At 48.8% G+C, this 16,005-nt stretch overlaps 4 protein-coding genes; 2 read left to right on the forward strand and 2 right to left on the reverse strand.

Moving 5' to 3' along the window:
* Window positions 1–2,092: 2,092 nt before the first annotated feature.
* On the forward strand, window positions 2,093–3,902 carry GSTUM_00007507001 (uncharacterized protein). XM_002839472.2 has 6 exons: window positions 2,093–2,205; window positions 2,282–2,425; window positions 2,496–2,667; window positions 2,791–2,999; window positions 3,187–3,331; window positions 3,626–3,902. The coding sequence occupies exons 1-6, from the start codon at window positions 2,137–2,139 to the stop codon at window positions 3,637–3,639; spliced, it is 753 nt and encodes a 250-aa protein (XP_002839518.1). The 5' UTR covers window positions 2,093–2,136; the 3' UTR covers window positions 3,640–3,902.
* An 879-nt stretch (window positions 3,903–4,781) lies between these two features.
* Window positions 4,782–6,940, forward strand: GSTUM_00007508001 (uncharacterized protein; the record flags this gene model as incomplete). XM_002839473.2 has 3 exons in its annotated part: window positions 4,782–5,441; window positions 5,521–6,729; window positions 6,808–6,940. The coding sequence occupies exons 2-3, from the start codon at window positions 5,783–5,785 to the stop codon at window positions 6,938–6,940; spliced, it is 1,080 nt and encodes a 359-aa protein (XP_002839519.1). The 5' UTR covers window positions 4,782–5,441; window positions 5,521–5,782.
* Window positions 6,941–7,800: 860 nt separating this feature from the next.
* Window positions 7,801–12,052, reverse strand: GSTUM_00007509001 (uncharacterized protein; the record flags this gene model as incomplete). The annotated part of the gene is made up of 4 exons (XM_002839474.1): window positions 7,801–10,602; window positions 10,720–11,337; window positions 11,412–11,522; window positions 11,573–12,052. The coding sequence occupies 4 exons, from the start codon at window positions 12,050–12,052 to the stop codon at window positions 7,801–7,803; spliced, it is 4,011 nt and encodes a 1,336-aa protein (XP_002839520.1).
* Window positions 12,053–12,838: 786 nt separating this feature from the next.
* GSTUM_00007510001 (uncharacterized protein) lies at window positions 12,839–14,822 on the reverse strand (the record flags this gene model as incomplete). Its single annotated transcript, XM_002839475.1, has 5 exons — window positions 12,839–13,063; window positions 13,111–13,674; window positions 13,847–14,241; window positions 14,314–14,552; window positions 14,638–14,822. The coding sequence occupies 5 exons, from the start codon at window positions 14,820–14,822 to the stop codon at window positions 12,839–12,841; spliced, it is 1,608 nt and encodes a 535-aa protein (XP_002839521.1).
* Between the last annotated feature and the right edge of the window lie 1,183 nt (window positions 14,823–16,005).

Here is a 16,005-nt window from a genome sequence, read left to right on the forward strand (position 1 = left end):
CCCCTTTGCAATCAACATCCCCGTTTGTCGGGACTCCTGAGCGCTAAGGTGATGGATGGGTAGTAAATAAGGATGCATCTATGTCTATGGACGACACCTCAAGCACTGCTTCATGGGGACGTCTCAATCGGACTCTTGTTGATATTCCGGCGGGTTGGTGCCAGTAGGCATCACTAAGGCTGATAGCTACTCTCAGGTTTCCCTGTTGACACATTCACAGTCACCCAGCGGTTATTCCCCGAAAGGCAGACTAACTCACCTGGGGGGAACGCAAGCTACTATTCTGGAGCTGTGACTCGGCTCGCTACCTTTAACGAGTGGAGCTCAACATAGTCTGAGTCTGGATGGGGAGAGGGGTTTTGTGCTCCCCACAACTAGGCTGCTAGAGTGCACGAGGGTTCAAACTACCACTTATGGGATCTCTGGGCGTCACACACCATGCTCAGAAGTGTAAATGTGCCTCATTAGAGGCACTACTGAGGTAGACTACCTATTTTGTTTATTGCCACACTTGTGGGTTTGGCTTAGATGGATGTGAGGTTGTGAGTACCGCGTCTGCCTGCTGCGCACCCAAGGCTTGATCCTCGGTCCAACCAACCAACAAATTGCTATTTGCTAACATATGCGGTGACATTCGGGTCCCCATATCTAACATACTCGCGGTGGGGGTAAAGTATTGGAAAAACCTGTTGTCTGAGCGTAATTACTTTATTTGGATATTTCTGTGAGTTCTTCATTCGAATCCTACTGGCTTAAGCAACATTGGTACCACCCTTTCTACTCGCAGGAGGTTTGCGTGATTCCGCCACTGATTCACTCCAGCACAGAATCCCCTGTATTTTCCCATACTTTACCCATACCGCGAGTATCAAACATCGGATCGGAGAGTTTGAGATAGCACAGCTCTATTTCTGCCCGATCGGTCACGCCGCAACGCTTGGGAACGTACCGCGCTCACCGCTCGATATGAGGCGCAGGTGCATAAAAAAGCCCAAAAAGACTTCCATCAGCAATCAGACTACACATTTATTCTGTCTTATCCACAACAGAATTCCGGGTGCTAAACTGCCGATGTAACCTCTCTCCCATCTTTTCGATAACCCAAGCCTAATATCTCTACTTTCGGAATGCTAAGAAAGCGCCGACGAAACGAGATATACTTGGAAAGGATCTTATCGAAGCGGTTCGCGGTTATCACAACCCATCGCCTCACGCGGAGTATGGAAGTGAGGCATTTCCCCTCAATGGCGAGCGGGCAGTAAAGTGCCGTACCGGTGGCGAAAAGGCTCTGAGACATGCGCTGGCAAAAAATCTCACGAGGAAAAAGAGTAAGCTTCCTCCGATATATCATGCTCCGATTGTAGTCTTTTAGTGAAGTAGAAAGCGGGAAATTATTATAACCCACTTTTTCTCACCTTACTTTACTTCTACCTTCCCGCGCGTGGTTGGGCTGTGTGAGGGGGGATGCGTGTGCACATACATTCATAGTGTCAGTTGACAGATGTATGCACGACAGAGTTTGTGGCATTGGTTGTTATGTCTTGTGTGTATGAGGCGAGCATGAAGATGAGGGCGGAAAGGTAAGTAATGAGTGCCCATGTGAAATCACAGCTTGTCACTCGGCGGGTGGTGACAGCTGAATAGGTAGTAGCTACTGGCAGCAGGAATGTGCTCGGTTGGGGCCGTCAGCAAGATGCGTATATATGACGTCAATTTTTTGAAAATTGCACAGGCTCGGCTGGTCTAGTGGTATGATTCTCGCTTAGGGTTCACTCTAAGTTTATATGCGAGAGGTCCCCGGTTCAAACCCGGGGTCGAGCCAATTCTTTTCGCATTTTTCCGTTCGTAATGCCGTGTGGATATTTATTCTAGTATCATATCATACTCGAGTAGATTCGGTTACAATCCAACACTTTCTCAAAGCGCCAACGAGATTTATCTCATGTTTTTCCACTCTTACCTTTTAATTTGCCTTTTGTGCCCAAGCGAAGCTTAGGGCTAAGTACCGTATTTTGTGACGTACCGCACGGTTGCACTTATACTCGAGTGCATCAAATGCCTCTGTAGCTAAGTTTATGTAGCAACGTTTCCAAACTCCCACTTCAACCATCAACTCCCGAGTCGACGTCAGCTTAAATGGCAGGCAATAAGAAACGCCGCAGCGACAATGAGGGCTTGGATCCTAAATCGGTCAAGAAGAGCAAGGTTTGTACGCCCATACATTGTTTCCAAATTGTAACCATCATTATAGCTCGTGCTGATCGGTGGACAATCGGGCCAGGCCAAAGAGTATTGGAAGAGCCAGGCAAAAGCCAAGTACCACAGCCTCCACAGCATTGAGGAAGGCTCGCAGGGTATATTCGCTACCTGTGACAGAGGCCGAGAAGCGAGATGCGTCGAAGAGATGTATAGGCTGCTAGGGCAGGTGGGGCACAAACCTAGCCCCTCTTCCTCCTACTCCAGTCGGAATGGTCGAATGGCTCACAATTGATTAGGTGGCCTCCGAGCTTTACGGTCTCGACCTGTCCGATGACAAGAACGGCGGGGGCGAGGACGATGAGGACGAGGATGAAGATATCGAGGCATCGATCCAGAAGGAGATTAGTGATCTGAAAGGAGCCAAACCCGAGAAACCATTTATCTCGGTGAAGCTTGATGTGGAGTGTGGTAAGAAATATTTCCCCAAATACCTTTCCCCCACCTCCTCCCCAGTCCCTTCTCTCTTTCTTCTTCGCTTATCTGTGGGTCGGGATAATGTTGTCTTCCTTCTATGGCCTGGACAATGCTCAGTTATCTTCTTCCGCCTAAAACCTCCTTGCGAACCAATTGCCATGGTCAATGCACTCTGTGCCGGAACTGTGGAGAACCGTCTCAAGAGCCGACACGTCCATCGCCTTACTCCTGTTACTCGGATTGGCAAGGCGAACGCTGAGGGCCTGGAAGCCGTCGCCAAGGAAGTCCTTCCTCCCCACTTTCACCGAAGTGAGGAATGCATCAAGGTGCGTTGTGCCTATTGTCCCTTTTTCTCCCTTTCCTTTTTCATTTCTTTCTTCCCTGGAAGGAGAACCGAAAGGGGAAAAAAAATGATATCGACCCGAATTCCGTTCATCGGGAAAGGGAGAGTGTTTTAATTTTCGGTTACTGAAACCTGGGTCATTGCGCCCTTTTTTTTCCTTCCGTTTTTAGTTTGCTATCAAACCTACTTCCCGCAACCACAGCCATTTGAAGCGCGATCAGATTATCAAAATTGTAGCAGACGTTGTCGGGACAAACCATAAAGCTGATCTGAAGAATCCCGATTTACTCATCTTGGTGGACTTTTACCAGGCAAGTAGTCTCTCCATCGCTGTCTTCTCCATTCACCGGTACTATCACGTCATATCTTACCCTTGTGTTGTTGCCGTTGGGCGTCTTTTCCGGTATCCCCCTTTTGGTTATCAGGTAGAACTACTACAAGTGCTACGGTGCTTCTAGTTCAATTCCTCTTCATGTCGAATATCTTCCCTTCCTCCGTTACCCCTGTCTCCCGCGTGATATGTTATTGTCATACCTATGGCATGGGAAAAAATGAATTCTGGCTAACCAGGTTTTCTCCTTTTGCCTTCTTTTCCCGGGTGGCACAGAGCATTTGCGGGATGAGCGTTGTGAAAGATTGGGAGACTCTGAAGAAGTTCAATTTGGCTCAATTGCAGGAGTCCAAGACTGATAAGGAGGGAGGAAGTGAGGGTGTGACCGTAGCGGCGTCCGGGACCGCGGCGGCGACGACACCCTCATTGGCACCAGTGATGGAAGTGCCCGCGGAGAAGTCTTAAGCTAAACGAGCGTAAATAAAGTTGGGGAGAAATATGTATCCTAACTTATCACCTCATCTGCATTGGAAATAAGGGTAAAACAAAACAAAATACAGTGACCAGGCTTATTCCTACGGGAGTCTTTATACCGTCCCGTGCCCGCACAAACACGACCTTTAGGGAAGGAGGGAAGGGAGAGAGAGGATATTCTTCAAAAATGATGGATAGAGCACGATTGGTCTGGTATCCCACAGTTGTCTTTTGGACACGCTCGTTTGAGACGGCGTTATCAATCTCACCGGTATACCGGCGACTTCGACACAAGAAGTGCTTCCATTCGGCTTATCCTTCCCTTTTTTTTCTACTGCGCTCGGGTATGGACGTGGGGTGGCCGGACAGCCAAGGATTGGAGGTGTCAAAGCTTTTTGCTTGTTTGAGCAATCTCCATACCAAACCCATTCTTCTGTTTCCCACGAGGGTAGAACGGTCAGGCCTCCAGAATGGCTGTCCGGTCACCTACCTCCATACCCGAGCACACCTCCCCCCCTTTCTCTTCTTGCCTCTTGGCTGCAGTCCAGTGACATGCCGGCCGTTGGTAATTACTTGCATTGAAGAATGTTTAAGTTACCGTACCGTACTCAAGCAGTAATTGTGGATATTGAATTGGACTCAATCGGGCTGGTATGTGTCGGTGACAATACTTGTAGGAATCTTTTTCCTTTCTTTTCTTTCTCAGTCACTCACTTGGAAGTTACATTTTGGGTTCCTAATATTGTATTGCAAGTACTCGAGTACAATCCGGTCCAGCAATCAAAATTATCAATGGCAGTCTCTAACCTATGATACCCGGACTTCCCCCCCTCGCTATCCATCCCTGTGCACGACCTTTGCAACGTTACACGAAAACAGACGAGGATGCCAAGGAATTCAAGCCGTATGCGGAACTGTTTGGCGAATCGAGGAGTGGTCCGCCTGCCTGCCTGGTTCGGCAAGATATGAATACGGGATCGCTCCGGTGGGTTATTACCCAACAGTGCGGTACTGCAATGATTTAGTGAACGGACGGAAAAAAAAAGGTCTTAGGAATAAGTTCGTTCGCTGGACTGCTCGAGCAGTTCGGTAGGAAGAAGACGGGTTCCGGAATTTTCCGCTTTCGAAGAGAGGAAGGAAGGAAGAAGTTCTCACACTTTTCCTTTTTTTATGGGGGGGTTTCCTTGCTTGATATTGTACGAGTACTGTATCGTGCTTACCCTCACGATTCCACCACACATTTGCCATTATGGATGCACTTGTCTAGGGCAAGCAGTATCCGGGGACACAAGTTGTGAGTTTGTGCTGGCGCTCAGATACGCACGGGTATTTTACAATATATTTTGCGAATCCCTGTTTTCGGACACTTATTGCCTGGGGCGAGTATGATATCGTATGGCACGGTACGAGTACATTACCGTACCACCCAATACCGAGGAATAACAAAAGCACAAGTGAACACAAGTGATCGGCGCCGGAAGTATGGTTCTGTTGGCGCCATTAAAATCACTGATATCCCCACCCCCCCTCCACTACTTCCTCTACTCCACTCTACTCCACTCCCTTCCTCACTGACCCTCACTCACGATACGGTAGTAACGTATCCGGACACATTGCCAGGTTCGTATCATAAGTGAGTACTGTATTCACCCATACCAAAGCTCAGCTAACAAGTGGACTGTGGACCCTACGGCATAAGTACAACTGCCCCCTCCATCCTCCGCTTCAGTATTCTTGGGAGTTACGGTATTGTGCGGTTGTATTGTTTTGAGTTACGGAGACACGATTGCGGCGGGAGCGGAATCAGCAATCTGTTCTTTTCTGTCCTTTCCCCCTTCTAATACCTTGCTCAGTCACTCGATTCCTTGAGCCACCCGCGATTCCGAATAGGGTTTTGGACAACCTGATCACGGCCTCTCACCCGCAAGCACAATCTCGGTGATAAACCACAGACCGGGGCAATGGTTAAAACATCCGTCACAGGCAGCGTCCCTGAGCCTAGTAGTCCTTCCGGAGGACAGCAGACAGTCCCCTCAGAACTCCAACAAATCCTGGCCAAAGCCCTTCTCCACCCCTCGTCCTCACCCTCCACCACACCAACAATAACGGGCATAACAGACCTCTCCACCTCCCAAACCACACGAACCTACAATGCATCATACAAAATCACTCTCTCAACCAACACCTCCTGCGTCCTGAAGATCTCCCCATCCCTCGAGACGCGCGTTCTCCGCTACGAGCGCAGCATCCTGGAATCCGAAGCGGATATTTTACGACTACTGGCACTGCTGGGCGAGAGGAAAGGCGGGGAGTTGGCGAACGTGACGATACCGGAGGTGCTCTCCTACGACGACACCGGGAACATCATAGACTCACCATACATCCTACTATCCTACATCCCCGGCACAAGGTTCGACTCGGAAAGAGGGCGCATGAGCAGCGAGCAAGTGGAGAGAGTGGAAAGGGGGATGGGCCGATACCTGCGCTCGCTCGCGGACGCCACCTCCCGACCGGACGGGACGGGGGGTGGATTCGGTCGTGCCACGAGGAGCGCGAAGCGCTACCCCCTCTGGCGCGACGCCTTCACAGCGCTCGTGGAAGCCGTGCTGAGCGACGGGGAGGAGATGCTCGTCCTATTGCCCTACCAGGAGATCCGGCTTCAGGTGCGCCTGTGGTCATCCGCGCTCGACGAGGTGGTCGGGCCTTCCCTTGCCGTTCTGGATTTCGATGATGGGGCTGTGCTGTTAGCGCCCGGGAGTCTGGAGATGGTGGGCGCCGTGGACTTTGAGAGGGCCGGGTGGTATGATCCTTTGTTGTGCGCTGCGTGCTTGAGGCCTTCCCGCGCTTTCGTCGAGGGGTATGGGGCTGAGGCGTTGGAGGTTGGGGGGGCGAAGGCTAGGAGGTTATTGTGAGTTCTGTTTGTTTGGCTGTCTGCCGGTGTTTGCTTTGTGGGCGGGATTGTTAATTGATGGTTGGTTGGTGTTAGGTACTCTTGCTACTATGCTTGTGTCAAAGTTGTCAGCGCTTACTGTCGTGGAACTGGGGATTGCGATGAGATGGAGGAACGGAAGAACCTGATGAGTTCCCTGAATGAGTTGGCGAATTTGGCCGGGCAATGACTGCTTGCTTGATTAGATGAATGTTCTCTTTGCGCTTTGGAAGCTCAGAGGAATGGTGTAACAGTGGTCCTCGCGGGACGCAACATACATATTTAGATCTTGGTTAAAAATTATAAAGCTTGCTTTAAAATTGCCGGGAGAGCATTATATAATGTCATACACGTAAAAACACCCGCCTCGAAGAAACAGAGGAGAAAAACATGCAAATGCGCATACCGCACAACTATGTTACATAAGTATAATAATGATGACAAGAGAGGAATCGGGAGTGAACAAGTTAGGAAACCCGAAACTTTGAGACAATCACTAAGCTCCTTCTCCCCGTAAAAACATGAAATACACCAGAACAAAATATACCTTGGGAAAAGAAGGGGGAAAAAAATATCATGACATTGTAATCTAAACCTCCGCATTCTCCATCCTTCTCACTCGCTCTAACGACTTGGCCAGAGAGGTCTTTAGCTCCTTGTTTGCTGACCATGACCGTTGAAGTTTACTGTACGCACATATTAGCAAAAAATGTAGAGCAGAAAGGGAGCTTATCAGTCATCCAGGACTGTATGAAAATTTGGGGCGAACCTCATACGGATGGTGGCAATGACTGCCTGTACCACCGATCTTAGTGCCGGTCGCTTCTCGCGTATGTAGCGGTCAGGGAATATTCCCATCTGTTCTATCAACTGCATGTTTGCCTCATTGCTGTGGGGGGGGAAAGATTTATTATAAATTAGCCATCAGAACATTTTGTAAAACGTAGGGTTACTCCGCGGAGCCAGCTCGGTATTATCAGAGTGGGGCGCAGGAGAGTGGGCCATAGTAGCTATATATTATGAAGATGAGAGGAGGGAGAAACAGATTACTCACCAAGCACTGTAGAGATTGATTTGCATTAGGAAGAAGTTCTTGCTGAAGGACAGGTCTGCGCGGAACCCAGCCTCGCGAGCTACCTTGGCCCGGAGATATCGGATCTGTTTTGCGAGGCCCTTGATCTCGGCCCTGTGTTGCTCGTCTGCGTCTTGAACAATCTTCTCGAGAGCCCTGACTTCGCTGCCAGTCTTCGCATTCTCCCGCCTACTGGTACTCTCTGAAAACCGCACCCTCTGCTTGATTGCCTTGCGTTCCTCATCCCAAGCGGATTGGAGCTGGGCAGTTCTCTCAATGGCACGCTGATACCGCCGAGTGATTTTCTTCAATTCCTCGTTTACGCTAGTAGATTGCGTGTCCTGTTGCTGCCTCTCCTTGCGGAGTGACCTTATTTGCGCATCGAGTTCCTTCTCGCGCCTGCGGCGGTTGCGGATTTCCTCCTCTCTGGTATTCAATTGAGACTGCAACTGCTCGATCTCAAGGGTGGCAGATTTGATGTGGTCATGGAGTTCTTGCCTCTCCTCGGCGGCCTCCTGTTGTGCGGTTCGGGTGACCTCCGAGCTTTTGGGATGCTTGTTCAATTGGGCGTCGTGCAGCTCCCGTTCCAGAGAATGGATGCGCTTCCTAAGGTCGCCAATTGTAGTGCTGGCTTGGAGGTTCTTCGCAACCAGGGCATCATTGCTCTCTCGAATTTCATTAATTTCCTGTTCAAGCATTGATTTCTCGTATTCGATCTGGTCGTGCGAAGTCTTTTGATCATCGACCTTCCTTTGTAATGACCTTGCCTGGGAGCGGAGTTCCCGAACTTGCTCATTGGCACTGGTAAGTTGGCGCTTGATTTCCTCGACCTCGGACTTTCTGCTGGAACGAGGTGATCTCCCGTTCGGTGACAAAGAGGCAACGGCAGCATTCTTAGCCTCCATGAGCTCTCCCTCGAGTTGGTCGATCTGTGATCGCAATTCACGAGCAGCCTTCCTGCCTGCCGACTCCTTTTGAATTGTTTCGTTCTCCCTCTTCCTTGACTCTGCCAACTCGGCCCGGAGAACTTTCAATTCCACATCAGACCCTCCTCCATCTTGTCGGTCGGCCTTTAGTAGCTGCTCTATTCTGGACTCCAGACGTGCGATATTACGCTTGGCGGCTTGCTGGTCATGATCACGGGCATCAGTGATAGATTTCAATTGTGCCTTCAATTCCCGAGTTTGCTTCTCAAGTTTATCCTCCAACTTCTGAGCTGAGTCGAGGGCATCCTCGAGTTGAGCTTCCAAGTCGCCTGCTTCTTGTTCAAGAATTTCTCGCTCGCCGCTCATTCGTTGGAGATTGATTTCGAGTTTGTTCTTACTCTTTCTCAATTCCATCTTTTCTTGATCGTAGCCCTTCGTAACATCAACTTTATGGGACAATTGCTGAAGCTGGCTCTTGAGCTCGTCACGTTCGGACTCAATCTCCATCGATGTGGCTTTGAGAGTATGGATTTGTGAGTTAACCTTTGCGAGTTGTTCTTGGAAGTTGTGCTTGTCCTTTTGAACCGTCTCTAGTCGTCGGTTGGCATCTCTGAGATCAGCCTTAAGTTGGTCTTGAGCACTCGCCTCGGCCTCCAAATCTCCCTTGTAAGTTTGAATATCTGCGCGAGTGCTGGCATGTTGGTTCTCCAAGCGAGTGAGTTCTAGTCTAGTGGCATTGAGCTTCTGGCGGAGTGCTTCAACTTCGGTTCTGGAAGCACTGACTTGCTCTTCTGCGTCCTCGTTAGCCTCATCAAGCTGAGCGCTGAGCAGTTCAACCTCGTCATCAAGAGCTTTGACCTTTTCGTCCAACACTCTTTCGGCCTTCTTTGTGACTCGGTACTCCTCTTTAGCAGCTTGGAGTTCTGCGGCCTTAAGATCGAATGCCGCCTTTCGGTCTTCAATCTCGTTTTGAAGTTCTGCAATTTGTCTATTGAGAGCATCTTCCTCCGCCTTGTGTCTCTCATTCTCAGACTTGAGAGCATTGTGTAGCTTAGCCTCTTTCCCTTGGATCATATGCTCGACTTGCTGGAGGTTCTCAATCGTCCTCTTCAAACCTGCTGTTGCTTCCGCCTTCTGGATCTTGGCCTCGAGTTGACGTTTCTCGGTACTCCAATCAGAGGCAGCACGCTCACGGCGCGACTCCTTCTCCCGGATCTCCCTTTCAAGTTGTTCCAACTCGTCGTTCAGAGCATTCTTGTCTTCTTCCCATTCGCCTCTCAAAGCTTGCTCGTTTGACACCGCAAGTTGCCTCTCGGTTTGAAGTGCCGCATTTGCCTCTTGAACAGCAAGCTTTAACTTCTCAACTTGCTTCTGGAGGTCTTGGGTTTCATTCGTTAGAGCGTCGTGGCGCATATGGAGAAGATCCTTTTCGGAGGTGAGGTTGTGAAGATCCGATTTGGACTTACGAAGCTCAGTCTCGAGCTCAGCACGCGATCTCACCGCCCCCTCTCTCTCGCGCTTGAGATTAGCGATTTGCCTCTGTAGAGCTGCAAACTCACCCTCAATGTCACCGTCCCGTTCATTGAGTCTTGCTTGCAATCGCCCCACTTCTTCACTCTTCTCTTGATGCGATTGTTGAAGGTCTTCATACTCCTGGCGGATGCGCTCGAGTTGATCCCCGAGCTCTCGGTACTGACCCTCACGCGCTGCGATATTGTCCTTATATGTAAAGCTGCGATCCCGGATACCATGCTTCAACTTTTCGACCTCGTTCTGGAGGTTATGTTTCTCTATGCTAAGGTTTCTATTGTCCGATTCGAGCTGACGGTTCTCAGCTTCTACTCCCTCCTTCGTCTTGATAAGCTCTAATTTCCCAGCCTTTGCGTCGTCGAGGGTGTTTTGAAGATTCAACATATCCTACCAAAAGTTATTAGTCCGAATCCCAAACACGCCTTCCGGGGGACAAATCACCCTCTCCATTTCCTTGATCGTTCGTTCAGCCTGCCGTAGGGCTTCATCCTTCCTCGCAAGAGCCCCATCTTTATCGCCCACTTTTCCTTCCAATTCCCTTTCCAACGCGATGACCTTCTTTTGAAGAGTCTCTGCCTCCTGTTCCAAGTCCTTGATTCGGTCGTCACGGGCTTCAATGTGTTCCTCAACACCTTCCATCTGCTCCTCCCGTTCATCGAGGGCCCTCTCTTTCTCATTCAATTCGGCTTCTAAGTCGACCTTCTCGCCCTCAAGCTTGTCGACTTCCTTCCTCAGCTTTTCTAATTCATCATTATCGTCATCCTCAATGTTTTCCAATCGAGACTTATATTCTTCCGCTTCTTCCCGAAGTCTCTCGTTCTCCTCAAGGATTTGCTGAATCTCCTGTTCCTTCGCATCAAGCTTTTCCTGGGCCTCCTGTAAAACCCGGGCTTGTTCTTCACTCTTCCGATCGTCAGTATATCTCGCCTGCTTACCGCTCTGCATTTTGATCATTTGCTCCCGGAGTTCGGCAATGGCTTTCTCGGAATCTGTGAGGGATTTCCGGTAACGCTTCAGTTCTGCTTTGAGAGTTGCTCTCTCGACCTTGATCTCGATGTTCTGTGCTTCCAAAGAAAATTTTACAAATCAGCTCGTTCTCATTCAAGATAATTATGTAGAAGAAGCTGACGTACCTCCTTAATAGCTTCCTCATGATGCTCAGGTCCCAGTTTTTGTAGCCGTTGCTCCATGAACACAATCTTAAGTTTCAGGCCAAAGTTCTCCTTCTTGATCTCATCAATGATCTATCCCAAAGTTAGCAAGCTTCGAAAAACCACAGCGCGTATCCAAGAACCCATGCCTTCTCCTGTTCTCTCAGCGTCATCTGCCCATCATGCTCCAACACCCCACCATTCCCTCGAGGTATAGGCGCAAGGGGAGTAGAATTCACACTCGAAGACGGAATCCCAGCAGGCCCAATCGTGGTCTCATCCCCGCGAGTCTGGTAGGTGGAGTCGCCAACATCCGAGCTACCAGCCTGCGGCAGCGCAGGACTGTCCGTAATGTTGAGCTTCCCGCCTTTCAGGAACGCTGGCGTCGGGGGCGCACCGCTGTTGTTGACTTTTCGGGTGAGGTTCGACCGTTGCACGCTCTTGAGCAGAGGTGTGAACTCGTTCTTTCCGGCACCGCCTCTGTTCGCTAGACTCCCAAAGATCTGGCGGGCCGGTGTTATCTCGCTTCGGCGGTTTCGTCGTCTGCTGGTTACGGCTTGGGGGATATCGTCGCCGCCTGGTGATGCGAAGGATTCCATTCGCGAGCCGAAGTCTGCTTCCATCTCTATCGAGGACTCAGTTGGGTACTCCGTTCGTGGAGTATCGATTACTCCTAGCGCACCCATGAAAGCCGGCTTCCAAGTAATGTGCTCGGGGCCTTTTCCTTTTTTTGAGACCTGAGTTTTAATTATGTTAGTGGGGCTTTGAAACTATCCTCCAGGTCCCGCTTGATAAGTTTGTATTGTTGTAATTTGATAGTGTTGTAACCTTAGGTAGGTATCTCATGAAAGAAAAAGCCCTGACGACGGAGGCGTTGTTTTTGTTTACTTCGCGGGCCCAGGAACGACTTCTTTGTTCCTCAAGTCTTGGCAACAACAACAAACTTTGGTCAGCCCCACCTACCGTACTGTGCGTATACCGTACCACCCTTGACCCACAACAAACACTCCAGGCCCAGGCAGGCTAACAAATACCGGTAGCCCTAACCTCAAGCATCACTAAAACTGCAGTGATATATTATGACGCCGTTATTCGACTCCTTTTAGTTTATTTACAGCTCATATCTGCCATACTCTATATCGGTTTAATTTTTTCGACTGGCCACGAAACCCTGACTTTAAACAGCCATCCCAACAGCAATTAATCATGATACAAACAAAAAAGGAAATTTAAACCGAAACCGAACTTAAACAAAGACCAGAAATCCACAATCAGGATATAATATAATAACTTTGAACATGCCCCTACCACGTCCACAACAACCTCTGACCGCAGATAAAATCAACCAAACAACCAAAAGAAGCCCAGATAAATCCGCCAAGTAGAAAACCACTCGGCAAATCTGCACCTCACATATGACCATAATCACCCTTATTAATGATTGCTGCCTGACATTCGGCCAAGATCTTAGCTTGTCTGCCAACTTCGCCCAAATGGCCGATCACTTTCTTGTTGCCATCATAGAATCTGTAAAGAGCATACGGGACACCTGATTTTTTGCAGAACTCCATAACTAGCTCCCGAGCTGTTCGGAGATTGTGTCTCGGGATACGTGGGAAAAGGTGGTGGATTGCCTTTAGGACAAAGTTAGTGTGCAGCTCTTCAATCTACTGGGGCCAACCATGTGGGGGCATGCCTGGAATTGCAATCCCCCATGCACGAAATCCAACCACCGTGGGCAGTCGACATCCATAGTAGTCCTCAACATTCTCTGTGCAAAGCTCTCTTTGACCCCCAAGTCAGACGTCGACATGGCAAAATGTGATAGTGTAATCTGCACATGTAGAGGCATCGTCACCGCATGACTGATCATAACAAACAGGAATCGATCCCAATTGGTGGGTATAGACCTGTACAAAAGTTGATACCCAAACCAATACCAGAAGACTGCCATGCCAGTAATTTCGAGCCATCTCTGGTACGCAGCAATTCCCTTACGAGGGCCAAGCCCGAGAATAAGGTACTCCCAGGAAAGACGGTATAAATTGAATCTGCCAAAGCAAAGGATCGGGTAATAAAGGTAATTCTGAAACTTGACTAACGCTCTAGCGACGGCATCAAATTGCATCACACGATCGTAGTAAGTTGAGTATAGACTGCTGAAGAGGCGATGGCTAACGGCAAAGAAAGGAAGATGCTCAATATCGGGATCATGTTCTGGGTCATTTGTAACAATATGATGTACCTGAGAGTTGTACGTTAGTAGGTGCACTCGCAAGGTTGTACTCGTCAATTCATAAAGCATCCGGACATAAAATGCCGAGAACTGGTATTTCACGCCAGATCCGAGGATCTTGGCACCACTATTCCAGATACTTTACGAGTTGGCAAGTATTGCACGATAAGGGAAACTTTACATTGTGGCTTCTCTTCCACCACCCCAATGAGAGACCTCCACAAAAATCTGCAATGAAGATACCGATACATGTGTCGACATGAAAGTGGTGTGTTATTCCCATATGACCAGCGTCGTGAGCAGTGAAGGTGATCTGATGCCAGAACACTCCCAGAAAGAACGCTGACATCTTGTACCATCCATAGTGCAAGAGTATTAACGAAGTCGAGAGATACGTCAGGTAACGCGCAACTTCCCTCATATACCGAACATAGTTGCAATTGTAAAGCCCAGCCGATCGTACCTGCTCGTCCAATTCTCGATAAAGACCGACTATTTTTCCTTGTGTCTCTGCGTCAAGGGCTGGGTACGTCGCGAGATCGTACTCCATTCCCTTCCTCGTCAACTCTTCCATGCCTGTCTCATCATGGACAGACACTGAAGTCATTGAAGTCGACGATGAAGCAACAACAGATCCCTGATGCCTACGACGAAGGCCGGGGTCCAATAGAAAACTATTGTCGTCACTGCTGACGGACAATGATGACGGGGATCGAGCCCCCTCGCCTTGTGGGCATTCGGGCTCGGACAATTCTTCATCTTCCTCACCCTCAATGTATGGACGAAACTTACCGCCATGCAGAGGCGGTGTAAAGCTTTCCCAAGGTTGCTGAACCTTTCCAATTATAAAACGTCTCATCTGAGCCCGAGATTCAATTGAATGTAAACTACACCCGTTGTCAGTCTCCAAACGACTCAATTTCTCATGATGTGCCGGAGCGCGGGGTCTAGGAAGAAGGAAATGATACGTACGCATTAACCTCATCAGTAGCATCTCTACCGACCATGTGCAGAATAGTCTTATCGCCCCCTGGATGAAACCTCAGCCAAGCATCGGCTCGTACAACATTCCCGTCAAAGATGAAAATAGTTTTCCCTTCAGCAATCAATCCTTCAACCTGCCTTCTTGACAGCATCCTGTCTGCCAACCGCGCCATGGTGGATAAAGAACGTTGGAGTTGCTAATGATAAGACAGGGATAAATAGGGCACTCTTCGGAGCAGGACGCAAAAATCCCGGGACAAGCGAGAAGAGCACACCTAAGGAGGAAACGACTGTGTAGATGCGAAGTGTTTAAATACAACACGTGGAGAAATAGAGCAAGATGACCCCTAAACCAGATGTATCTCGAAAAGCATGATATGATATAAAGATACAAAGGGTAAAAAAAAGTAGGGTAAGGTTGAATGGTGAAGTTTAGAACAACCGATGATCTGGTGAGTTGATGATGAGGCGACTTCTGCGGGATTGTGGGTAAAGACAATCCACCGGTAATTCACTGTAGATACCGCACCCACTTTCGATTTTGAAGGATGATCTTTGGAGGGTGTTTACCGTGGGCAAGTTGCCCTCCGCAAGTACCGGTATGATACAAGTACAAGAAAACATGTTGGCCAATGAAAATAGATTGTCGTTCAGCCAAGGGAAATTCCATGCAGGGGAAGCTTCCCCTTTTGAAAATGGAGGGATGCTGTCTTCGAAAGACAACAACCTCTGTTGAGCCTCTCCACGCGGGCTAAGGTTCGGGCCATTTGCAACGAACGTGCTCCTTTACCAGTATGGTGCCGGCCCCTAGAAGAATCGACCCTCAGTGCCATCCACAGGCTGTGCACTAGTCCTAATGCAGTATATGACCTTACTTCTCTAGGAAATATATCAGCGTATTACTCAGCCAAACCTTTGTTTCCCAACACAAGTGCCAACCCCCCAGCCCCGCCCAAATTTTACCTCAACTCTAAGAAATCTACTCTGTAAATGTGATCTCTACATGATTTAGGACCTTTATACAGAAGGAATAAGCAGAATAATGGCATTTGATGTTGTTGTTTGTTGAAAAGTTGGGAAGATTTGGTTGCCGTGAAGGTTGATTCTAAGGTGCCAGTACCATACTATGATAATATTATGATAGTTGTGTTCGAGAGAGAAAAGGAAACTTGTCGCATCTGATATCAGCATTACAATAACATTATGAAGATAACCTTATTATCACTTTAGTAATATTAATAATACTATATTACGGTAATTGTCTTCAGCCGCACAACCAAGTAGCACGGTGCAGCATGGGATCCAGAGAGAATTCTCATGGTTCTCGTAAGTACCTATTCTATCATACCGATGAAC

The sequence above is a fragment of the Tuber melanosporum genome (assembly GCF_000151645.1).
Source record: "Tuber melanosporum whole genome shotgun sequence assembly, scaffold_36, strain Mel28".
NCBI lineage: Eukaryota > Fungi > Ascomycota > Pezizomycetes > Pezizales > Tuberaceae > Tuber > Tuber melanosporum.